This window comes from Takifugu rubripes, chromosome 13 (assembly GCF_901000725.2).
Source record: "Takifugu rubripes chromosome 13, fTakRub1.2, whole genome shotgun sequence".
Classification (NCBI taxonomy): Eukaryota; Metazoa; Chordata; class Actinopteri; order Tetraodontiformes; family Tetraodontidae; genus Takifugu; species Takifugu rubripes.
In genome coordinates this window covers 13,698,104-13,710,755 of record NC_042297.1, presented here as the reverse complement: position 1 = coordinate 13,710,755, position 12,652 = coordinate 13,698,104, and the positions used below count along the sequence as shown (strand labels likewise).

The window sequence follows — 12,652 nt, the reverse complement described above, 5'->3', positions numbered from 1 at the left end:
GTTACGCAACCTCTGGGATATAATTAACATCAGAGACACGCGAGAAAGAAATGCACGGTTAGGAACTTGTGAAAGACCTGACTGAGATACGTTTAAGCGACAAGGCTCTGAAGAAAAGAATATGAGTGGAATGTCGTGAACGATGCGAAAACAACCAGCTTCCCTCGCAACCTTGGGCTGGGCCTCTGCGAGCTCTACCTTGAGACAGTATTTCCACTGTGCACGCCTCACAGAAACAAGAATCCACCACTGTAATCTTAAAAGGCCTGAACGACACCGAGACCGAGAAAAGGTTTACAAGAGCCCACAATATGCTGAAGGAAAGGCAGCGATGTGACTGGTGGATCTTTGAGATGGCGCAGGAAACCCATCAAATCCTGCATGAAAACAACAAAAGCAAGAGCGAGCCCGCTTACCTCCAGCACTGGCCCCGCCCCCAATATTATCTGCTCCACTCCACTGGCAAAACCCTTCTGGCTGAGCGCCGTCAAATGATGAATGAGGAAGTTTGTGCTCTGCGTCTTCCCAGATCCGCTCTCCCCGGATATCACGATGCACTGGTTTCTCTCCCGCTGCAGCATGGTGTGGTACGCCACGTCCGCCACGGCATAAATGTGTGGCTCCAACTTTCCCAGTGCATGATTGTCATACATTTTCACATATTTGGGGTTGTAGATGGGCAGGAACTTGAAGGGGTTGATGACGATAAGGATGCTGCCGACGTAGGTGTAGATCTTCTCCTGCAGGAAGCGCGAGCGCAGGTTGTCCAGCAGCGAGCGCTCGTTGAGTTCTGGCAGGTGACACAGATCTGCGTGGTCGCCCTGAGAGTCGGGCTGTGGCAGCAGTCCTCGCTCCACCATGCGCCTGCGCTCTTCTGTGACCTGCAACCACATCTGGAGGCTGCCACCATAGTGGATGGAGCCGTCCAGGTTTTTCTGCCTCAGGAGGAACCGGTAATCCTCGCCCCCCGACAGCGGGCGCTGTTCTAGAGCCACGCGTGGCCAGAGCATCATCCTCTGCACGGGACAGTCGCAGGGGTTCAGGATCCATTCTTCCCCGCCGAACTCCTTCACCTCTGCGAGAACATAACATCTGGTACGGTCCAGCTGCAGGCGTTCGATCACGCGTTCAATGGCCTCTGCCGCCGTGGTGGTCTTGCGAGCACTGATGGGGCAGTAGATGGTGCCCTCAGCCAGGGCGCCCGGGTAGATGCGCACAGTGATCTCCGAGTTTTCAAAGCGCTGCCGCCGGCCCAGGGTGCGCACGCCGCCAACGCCATCACGAGCACTCATGGCGGAGCAGGAGTTCCCATGAGCAGCAGCCCGGCACTGGCACGTCCTTTAATGGGATGGGGAGGCCACCGGATCAAGACATCGCCACTGTAGAGTGAAACAGGAAAGAACATGGATCAGTACACATGACATTGCCAAAAAATTCAGATTAGGCTTGAACTTGAAACAACAGAAAGCATTCTCTCACATTAATCACTCTGTACATCTCTGAACAGGAGTAATAACGAAGCCCTTCGACAACTGCTGGCCCCAGCCAGCCCCAAAAAACCAATCTGCCAGATTACGAAATGTGTCAGATAATGTCACAACGGACTCCCGCGCGGTTACGTAATCAACTAAAGGGCCAAATTATTTTGTTGGAGCCTAGCATGCACACTCATAAAGGATCAAGCATAAGTCATCAGGATTCTACCATAGGATTAGCATTAACACAGAGATACACACTCTCAAGCACACACATAAGCTCATGCCAAAGCCAAGCTCAACAGCTGCCACCCTCCCTGCGCAAATCACAATCACGCCATTCACAAGTTCCTGCTTTAATACACAACCGAGGGTCATTATGAGGAGAGAGGCATTCCATGACGGAGCTAACGTTCGATGCTTCCTGTCACAACTTGTTGACAAGACGCTTCAAAATCAAATCAGGATGAAAGAACTCGTAAATGTAGTTATGTTTGGTCTTGATTACCTTCCTTACATCACTTTGGTTGGATTTAGAAATTTATAACAAATTCCTTGTGCTGTCAGAAATGTTCTTCTGATACAGAAGAGACAGAGCAGCATCCCCTCCACATTAATATTGATGGTTGCGTGAACAGAAGTGACCCCAGCGACCCTGGAGACACAACACCATTTCTCTGGATACTGTCACAAAGTTGTTCCCATTAAACAGAAATAAAATAGCTGGAACCAAAGCCTTCTGGTGGCTGCTTCTGAAGTCAATCTTTTCATGTTCCCTCTGAAGCAATTTCCTTTAATTCCGCCTAAACTCAAGCGTCATGAGAGCAGCTGCAAGAAAGTTGAAACAGGAAATGGAAGAGGGGCGAATAAAAACGCCGTGTTGATCAAACATGACACATTGATCATTTCCTGTGGCTGCATATCAAAGCTCTCGTGTCCTGGATCATCTCAGCAGACGTGAGCTACACCCACCCATGCCCACGGGACCTCTCCCCTTCCCAAAAGCAGGAAAACACGTCACCATTTTTAACCCTACGAGAATCCACCTGTGACGAATGTTTGTGATTCACTTTGGCTCGAGTGACTCAGAGAGTGTGTGTGTGTGTGTGTAGGAGTTAAAGGGCCGGCTGCTTGAACAGATGGTCAGTTTGCTGCTTAAAGGATAGGGCCGAGGGAGGGGGCAGATTTAGAGTTGTGGCAGCACTGAACACCACAAGGCCATCCTGGCTGCATTTCTGTTGTAATCAACTAATGGACGTCAGAAAACTTTACACACCACATCATATCTGCCTATGTCTGATCTATACTTGTGTCTTTATCGTACTTCCTCTGAAAAACACATTTTTTCAAAAATCAGACAAATGTAATGGATAGATAAGTATTAAATGATAAATAATCAACGCTGCGCGCATGGTAGCCACATGGCAGGATGTGCAATGTCAAGCTGTGAGCCGTGTTTTCCACTCGGATAATGTTCGGCTGGTTGGAAATGGGAGCTGCCTGAGGGAAAGAAGGTGGAGGTTGAGGGTTTTGATTGGCTGAACTGTCAAAAATCATAGACCTAATTGGGTGCCTTGGCATCGTGGGATTGACAGTGGATGCAAACATCCAAGGCCAACAAAAACAATCACCAATTCCAACACGGAAAATGGAAAAAGGATTTATGTACAGCAACCCTCAATGGAATACCGCAGCGCTAAGCTGAACGCTAAACGACTGTATGCTAACACATGGTAAAGTTTAAGTGTGCCACCTTGTTGGCGGCACCATTTGGGATCTAGCTCCTCCTGCCTCCTTATTCTATCTTTGACTTGAGCCAAATCAAAATACATTCATAACAAAGATGGTTGCTGTACATTTTCTGTAATATCCTCACATGAGCACACAACAATTGTGTATTTCCACACACTTAAAGTAACAGCATTCACCAAATCGGCTGCTGAAAACAAAATAACCGGAAGGAAACATTAAAAGGTATTGAGCATGATGTCATTTCACCTGAGAGGAATTTGCTGCGTGTCTGTAGCGATACTTTTAGGACAAAGTTGAGATAAGAATGAGGCGAGTGCCACACACACAGCTGCAGAGAAACTGAAACAGATCGAGTCGTACCAGCTCAAATCACAGTCTGAGGGGACTAATCTCTCCAGAGAGACGGCAGATAAGGTCAGATACAATCCGACTTTGATAATGACGGAATTCACACAAATACAAGAAATGCAAACAGGCCTTTCAAACATTACTGTTTAAGTAAGTCCAACTTTGGCGAGATGTTATCGACCTGTGGCACGAAAGACAACAGAAACCTATTCTTCAAAATCTCTAGTAATAAAAGTGATTCTGTGTGTATATATAGTTTTAAAACCTCAACACCAGGGTTAATTCAGATGTGTAGATAATTCAGTTGTGTGGAAAACTATGCCAAGAGTGCCTGTGACAGGATGCCGACAGAGGTTTAAACATGTGACGGGCTCTTCAATGGCTGCCATTGTTGCAAAGGAGTGAAAGATCAAGTTTGATCAGCTTTCTATGAGGTGAAGTCATCCGTGTGAGCGCATGTGCATGCGTGGGTGTGTGCATCCGTGTCCTGAGGAGTAAGCTGGCGTATTCACAGCACCGATGGGAACACGCGTTGAGCTAGGTTGTGCTAGTTGGCGCGGGTTTGTCATCTCTGGCGTGCGCGCTCGATGTTTTTGAGGGTTCGGCTGGAACTCTGAGAGCACAGCGGTGCCAAATTTAGGGGCTGCCCTCATTTGCCCGACACATCGCTGAAGCAGACTCAAATGCTGCTGAAAGCTGGACGCTGAGAATTCCTTCACGTCCTTTCTGAACGGATCGTTTTAATAAAATTGCAATGCCAGAGCATCGATAGATACGTTCATTACCACGTCTAAAAGGCGCACTTCCTGTAATTAAAACAACATTTATCACGTAATGTGCCCAGGAGGTCATGATTCCACACCTCTGTCTGTCAGCACAACAGCTCAAAAGTTAATGATCTGCAAGGACGCACTAAAAAACAAAGTAAGATCAGCTCCAACAACAGCCGGAGAAACTCTCATGCAGCCAAAGGCCCCTTTCCCATGGGAGCTGCTCCCTGGTTCTTGGCAATTTGCAGCAACTATAAATGATTTCGGAGGCGTCTCGTGACACATTTTGCGGCAAAAACCCACTTGTGAAACTGGCTGTTTGCTTGTGGCACCAGTTTATGGAAGGTAGCTGCGGTCCGTAACAAACATGAAATGAAATGTTCCGATTCTCTGTGCAGACAGGAGAGTTCTCGCCCGCCGCCACGGATGAGGGCTGGTGCCAGAGTGACTCAGAGAGGACCCCACTGAAAACACTTGGGAGCCTCGTTACTATAAACGTGTTCCTCTAGCAAGTTGGTGCAGAAGCAGCCGAGAAGAGGCGACCGTCCGCTGCATTCCACAAACAGCTGATTAGACAGGAGTTCAGGGGTCGTATCAAAGCCCTCGGCTCTTTAAACCTTCATGGTATTGTTGGCCGTTTGCTGAAAATAAAATAAGCCTAATAAATATTTGGCAGGAGAATGTTCGACGCATCCGACCCTGAAGTTTATTGCTGCCTGTTTGTCGTTCTCCAGATACCTGGTGGATTCCTTCACTGTAGGCTGTATTTAAAAGAGAGCGGGTTTAGTTTATTGGTGTCTAGCTTGGCGATAGAAGGTGCCGATTGCGGAGCTGCACAGATAAGAGGCACACGAGCATGCATACCACACAGAATTATTTCCTGGCTATTTCCTGCCTTGAAAAACACGCCCCCGCCCCGCCCCCCCACTGCTGGCAGAGGAAATGGTAGTTCGGACATAAAACCCATTCAGCGTGGTCGTAAAAACAAAAGGGTAAAGAGAGGGGACGGGCACGAGCTGCTCGTGAGCATGAACTTTCCAAATAACATGCTTTGATTTGTCACATGGCACACCCTCGGAGAAGACGGTTGGACGCCCGCAGCACTGAACTGTGACCGTTTATGGCGATATCGATTGGTCGCCACCATCAAAACGACCACGCACGCTTCAGAAAAGAAGTCCCGGCAGGAGCCATGAGGGTCAGGTGATTGACGTGGCACTGATGTAGCCATACGAGCACCAACACGCTGGACACACACACACACACACGCCAGCACAGGTCAACATTCCTGGCTCTAAATGTAGCCATGTGTAACAGGGCCAACCTCTGCGCCATCCTGCAGACATCGCTGACCTTCAGCCTGGAGGCAACACTGAAGTTCACCAAGGGCAACCTTGACCTCATACAGCTGTAGCTCTCTCGCTTTTCCTGCTTGTAACGGCAACAGCTCGCTTGGTGGCCAACGGTGTGTTTCTGTGTTTGGCCTTTGCTGCTTTAATACAGCAATAAACTCATCGTGAGAATGACCAACCTTATGGACTCTGCTCAGGGTTTTATCCGAACCTTCCAGCTTCCTTCAGAGAGGGGCGCATGTCATTTCAGGGTCACACCAACAAAGCGTGAACGTGTTAATGGTTGACGTAGGTTAACTTCTTTTCTTCCCAGTGTGGTAAATTGCCTGGAACCTGAGGATACGGCTGCTGCAGCGTTTCCTTCAACTCTCCTCTGTATTTAGGGAATGACCATGTTTGACGCTAATTTGAGAGGATGGAAAGAAAGAGGAGCGCGGGATGCCAACGCTGCCGTCAGCGTCTTCTACGTTTGGGCTTTTGGGGGGTTTGTGGAAACTGCAGTTAATACATGCAAATGCTTCTTCAAGCTTCAGCTCAGTCCTCCAGGACCTGGATTTAATTTCTTTTGGATGTACAGTAACCGTTTTCAGAACCTTCTTACAAGGCTAGCGCTGATAGCAGATCTAGACCTTGGGATCCGAAATGTTCCTGAAGACTTTTTCAAGGGAAAATCGGATCTCTGTCTTCGACACACAAAAGAAACATAAGATGGCCAGAAGGTTAAAAATTGCGTCAGGGCAAATCTTAGTTCCTTTCAGACTAAAATGTTTCAATCCAAACCTGCAAACAAGGCGAGCCTGGTGTAATTAAACACGCGTGCCTACAAATACTGAAATAACAGACTTTTAACATCTTGTTCATCTCGATTTACCTGTGAATCATTAGAGGAGAATGAGGCACGGCGACGTTTAGGGAGTGAACAGTAGCAATGATGTTAAGCCAGAGGCCTCTTCTGTCTATACAGCAATATGTGGTTTCAGGCCCTGCAGCAAAACTGACATTTGCATATATTTTAGCTACTCTAAAGAATGTTCTCCTCTCACATGACTCTCAGCACTGAGACACTGTGAAGCCCCCGTCATGTCTGGGGAGTCTGAAACATGAGCTCTGTCTGAAATATAAGAGAGCCAGAGAAGACAGAGCGAACTGAGGCAAAAAACCAGTCTGAAATTGGGAAAATGATTGAGGCAGATACAGAAAGTGAGAGGAGGATGTCGGTTTCCTGAAATCTGAGCTGTGGGTGAGTGCGGGTGGAAGAAGCCAGTGAGAAACTCAGAAACAGTAACAGCCAACGGCAAATGGATCAATTTCTGCACCGGTGCACCTTTGTAAATACTCAACATAAAGGAATACCTCGTCTCAACAGGCCCGTCAATCAAATCCGAACGTTACTCTTCACAACTGCTACATAATTGCCCCTCATCATTAAATAAATAAAGCACTTTACCAAAGAAAACACATCAACCTCAATCACGGCTCTTATATCAAATTATAATTACATTGTAGCAGATTTCAGTTGCACGGTCAATGAAGAATCAAGAAGCTGACAAAGCTACTGAGGTCATGTTGGAGGCTCACAGACAAAAATGGGCTGAATTAAATCCATATTGATATTACAATGGCTGCGATTTTTGGGAGGGGCCCAAGGCATTGTTCTTTGTTCAGGCTCTGTCACAGAAGACCATGGAGAATAGCTGTATAACATTGAACAGCACCACCCCTGTGCTGTCGCCACAGAGAGTTCCACTTCCTGTGTCCACTCCCAGGACAATGACAGCCTCTTGGGTGAGACAGGAAGTGTCCCTGGAGAACACCAGCATAAAAACACCATCATGGAACTGCTGCTGTGTTACTCCATCTGTGCACATGTTGAGAAAAACTACAATGTTACCATAAGCTGGAATAACTAAGTCTAAGAAGACTCAAACGTCAAAATCTATGGAAGGAAGATGGAGGCTCCTGAACAGCAGAGACGCTGACAGGAGGGAAAGAGCGGTGAAGCCTGTTTCACACTGTGTAAAGCATGTTAACGCGTTAAAATGCAACGCAACCAGTCATGGGGCATTACAGATAATGACTGAGGGTCACACGGTGCCGTGACCTGCGCCAACAACATTCCGTGGTCGTGATTCTCCATCTCGTTCTCCTTCTGGAGAACCAAAGAATCAATCCACGCACGTTTTCATGTTTCTTAAACGCTGTGAAATATAGACGTTTCTCATTTTAGTCATCCACGCGTGCATTTTGAATGCATGTTTCATGACGCAAAACTTGTCTATTGTGTGTTTTTTTTACCAAGCTTATCTGTTAAACCGAAAACAAGGTCGTCGCCCTTGGGCTGACCTCACATTTTAATTTTATTGTCTCGGGGAAGGGGAAAAGGTGCTTTTCTCTCTGTATTTCCAGTCCAGCTCTGGAAATAACAATATGACGCTACGCAGCCTCCATTTGGCTGAAAGATTTGGAAAAGAGCACCGTGCCGCCAGCTAAAACTGAAGCCATCAACAGCTGCTGCTTTAGCAGCACAATGACATATTTATGGTCACAGGCTTTCTGACAAATACAACCCAGAAACTCTCTTTTAAGAGAGTAAAAGTTCATTAGAATGAGTATTTGTGTCAGTGTGAAATGTGAAAGCAAATGTGGCATCCTTGGACCCCAGCAGATTTAAACCGTGCACAGTTCACTCTGAATCCACTGAACATCCACAGCAAGGCTGCACAATTAACAACAGTTTGTGATCAAATACAGACAATGAAATACTAGAGATGCACAAGAATGATGCTCCTGCTGGCTGATACCTGATTATCGATAATGATAATAGCCATTTAAATTCTCTGTATGAAAGTAAGCTGTGTAGTCATGTGACCTGAGGGCTAAGGTGTAGAGCCATGTTAACTGTGACCATAAAATACAGCATTTACACATATTGTTATCTGGAAGCAAGTCAGGTTATTCTAGATAAAGAAAAACTAAGTCCATAATATGCAGTTACAGAACCAGCAGGGGGAGGTGGTGAAGAGAGGAAAATGGTGGGGGACTGGGAGGTATCGTTAGCCCAGATTATATCCACTCCATTTCTCCCTTACAAAGAGAATCTTTTGACCCAAATGGACCCTTTCAGCTGCTCCTGACCAGTGGATGAAGATACTGCAGAGGAGCGGCGCAGACCCGGCCCATTTCCTCGAAAGAACCTTCATGGTGTAAAGAATCTACGGAGAACCCGAGAGGACACACACGTAAAGCTTGAACGTGAACCACAGACGTGTCAGTAAATATGAAAACCTCTGATCGGGTCAAACTGGGAGAGAAGATATTAAAGCACAGGTTTCAATTTAGAATAAGAGCTTCAGGCTCAATGACGTGCAGCGTATTTGACCCAGGCAGCTGCCCCGGCGTCATCCTCCGGGACTGACACCGAATAAAGAAGGAAGGAGCTCTTCCTCCGGGCTATCTGACACCTACGCTCAAATACGTACCGCCAATCATGAAACACAGGAATGCGACAGTGATCAAAGCAAATTACCCAACGTTCCACATTCTGGCTGCACGGTGTTTCGCAGAGAGACACGTGCACACTCCAGAAACATCCAGAAACTTCTTAAGATTCAGTTCAACAGATCTAAGCTGAGCTGATCACAAAATAACTCCCGAAATCAAATTTGTTCATTTGTTCGAGGGGAGGAGGACATCTCGCCCGCTCCGAACCCCATCCTGAATGTTTAGCATCATTCGAAGCACATCTGTTTGGCCTATTAGGAAAAACACGACTTGTAATTACAGGGCAGAATTACAGCGGCCCTGGCCGTCTTCTCTGAGGACGGGGGATGACTGTGGTCTCTCTGTCTTCGGGAGACCGCAGGGTTTTTGAAATCCGACCCCACCGGCTCAGTCGGGGACTCGGTGGAAGAGGAGACAGAAAAAGCTTCGGTGTGATGACAGCACGAGTTTGGTTGCAGGCAGAGGAGAGTGATGGAAGAGCGAAGACCTCAGAACGGGGCTGCATCTAGAGATGACGCAGAGCAACGTTTGTTTAAACTCTGCTCAAATAAGACATGAAAGAAATAAACACCACTGGGAGATGAAAGGAAGGTTCCATCCTTATGGGACAGGATATTGCCATGAATTCAGACGGCCCTCACTGGTCTGTTACTGGGAGTCACTCTCCAAGCACCAAAGTGGCACATGCAGACTTACTCCATGTAGATAAAACTGGAAGAACTAATGGCCTTTTCCACCAGAACAATAACTCATTGTTTCATCTGAAAAGGTCAGGTCGGGCCAGCCCCCCATCTGAACCCTTATTAACCTCAAATACCGGGAACGTGGGAAAAATTCCCTGCAGTGCACATTTGGAGGTGCTCTCAGGGCTCACCTGCTCGGGAGCAGAACAGGAAGAGCACAAACATTTGCCCATTTGGCAGCTCCACAGTGAAGTGGGCTCTCTGTATGAACTCCAGCAATATGGGGGACAAGCGGGAGCCTCCAAGCGTCTCCGGGGTGTCTGACCATAATCAAGCAGGCTAATAAGTCACAGCAGTAAATGCCGGCTCTGGAATGCATCAGTGGGTAATGAGGATTAATTTGCGAGGGCGCCAAAGTAATAAGAACAGAGACATGAACCGGAGGATATGGCACGAGACCGGAGCTGCAGGGTGCAAATTATTCATCAAGACCGATGGCTCATCCAGCAGACCAGGCTTTTCTTCCTAGCAGCTGCACATTAATGGCATCACACCAAGACGTCTCCTTCACAAGTGCTGATTACTACATGTGAACCTAATGATCCCGAATGGTAGCTTTAAAACGATGGGAAATGCACGACGGACAAAATCACCTCCCGCGTGTGTCCTGGGGCCGACACAACATGCTGTGACAGAGGAGGGACCAAACGCACGACCCATCGGGGGGGGGGGGGACTGAGCGAGCTCTCTAAGTGGCCTAAATCGTCTGCTCGTTTACTGCACTGATAACTGCTGTATGTGTTCCGACAGGAGAGGCATTCCAGCAGCTGGCTAGCAAGTCTCAGGCTGCATGTGAAATCCACCTTATCGCAGCCTGTTTGTTGTCAGTTAGCCACAACTATCTCCGCTCTTTCCCCCCTCCCCTGGTTCAATCTGACAGAGTCTGGCAGACTACTGTAAACTGACAGAATTCCTCACAGATAACAGGCTGCTGCAGGCTCCCCCCCCCCCCCCCCCCCAAAGGATGACGGCACAATGAATTAGTACAAATTTTTCACTTGCTCACTCAATCAACTTTTTATCATTTGTGTTAAAAGGACCAAATTTCCCCCCACTTTTATTTGTAAAACATCCCAATATTTTATTATTTCCTGCTGCTGAGACACGCCTTTGGTTGATTGTTTAAGTAGTTTAATGACAGCGCCACGCTGAGAACGTATGACAGTGTTGTGTAGCATTACACAAGAGCACATACCTCAGGATTAACCATGGGCCCTGTCCTGTCTGTACCATGAGGCTGCAGGGGGCCAGTAGCTATTGTCACAGCTGTGTCACAAAATACACAAAAATTCCAGTTTCAGTGCCAAAAAAAACCTGCAGTAACGCGGCCGCTGGCAGCACGCCGGCGTATCAGGAGGCCTCCACGGGTGCTTTTACCCTGCGAGATCTCCACATTCAGCTGAAAATCTGAAATTCCTCTCCTCTGCTAATTAGCAGTTTCCACATGACATCCAAGCCGCCATAATTTAACCGGGAAACAAATTAGGATGAAAGCACCCATCCGTGACCACATCTGATTAAATTTCAACGCATCAAGAGCTTCTTTTTTTAACTACAAAGTAGAACATGAACCAAGCGTTTCACGAAATTACCACAACGCGCTGAAACAGAAAGATGCAGAACAAATGAGCGTCTCAGAAGATCGTTTGCTCTCCTCCTTTTTTTTCCTTTATGCTGACGGAACATCCCGCGATCGTTTCCAACATGCTAAACGCATCCCTCTGTCTCACACTAGCTACTGTTAGCGTCACCTAGTTAACCAGGGGAAGTGCAAAACGCAGGGAAGCCGAGCCTCCGAGGCCAGAGCCTCGCTCATATAATGGCCCACTAAAGAAAGGGGGGTTTTGTTTGGTGCAACACAAGCAGGTTCCTCTTTAATGACTTCATGTGCATGCCATACGCCACACATGCGCATCACGAGGGCTTGCAGCACTCTATGGGAGCCGTCCCGACCACGTGAGCCTTGTTACGGAGCAGCTAAGTGATCCGGCTGGGAGGGCTGCAACCACTATCGCAACTGGTGTCGAATCAACAAAAACTGCAGTTTTACTGCAGGTTGTATATCAGTGGCCTATAAACGCCTATGGGGCGATGCTTATCATCATTCATACGGACTGTAAAAGAACGGAGCGCACACTCAAGGACAAAACCCTAAAAAGTCTGCAACACATCAAAACAATGTATAGGTCCAATGTATAGGTTTATTTCTGCATCAATCTGCTCGTCAATGTTATGGATCTACAGGATCAAATCCAAGAGGTCAGCAAAATAATGGAGTTGCGGTAACAACAGTCCTGCACATGTTGTAAATCAGGCCAATCTCGTAGATTGGTGGATTAACACAGATTAGCTCACAGAACCCTGCTCCCATAAAGCTAAATACAAGCAAATTAGACATTATTGCAGTGCTGTATGTCACATATTCACATGGTCGTACCTTACGTCACATTGTTGGTATATTTACCAACAGTTAGTAACTGCGTCTCCCTCTGGACCAGGACGCTCTGAGGCAGAGCCTGGACTGACTGGAGGGATCACATCCACCATCTAACCCTGGAAGACCTTGGAGTTCTCCCATAAGAGCTGGAATTTACAGATCGGAGGGTCTGGGCTTCCCTCCTCAAAGTGTTCCCCCGACACAGACGCATTAAGACATGAGAATGGAACCCTCTCGTGATTTTTAGATGTCGACACCTGCGTGTAAAATGTAG

The 12,652-nt window shown here is 47.4% G+C and overlaps 1 protein-coding gene across 10 annotated transcripts in view; it reads right to left on the bottom strand.

Moving 5' to 3' along the window:
- Positions 1–12,652, bottom strand: part of myo9aa (myosin IXAa) — a 56,698-nt gene that overhangs the window by 42,259 nt on the left and 1,787 nt on the right. For all 10 annotated transcript variants that reach the window (XM_011609929.2, XM_029845783.1, XM_029845784.1 and 7 more), the window contains exon 2: positions 417–1,379. In XM_011609929.2, the coding sequence (XP_011608231.2) occupies positions 417–1,292 (876 nt within the window). In that variant the 5' untranslated portion in view covers positions 1,293–1,379. The remainder of the gene's footprint in view (positions 1–416; positions 1,380–12,652) is intronic.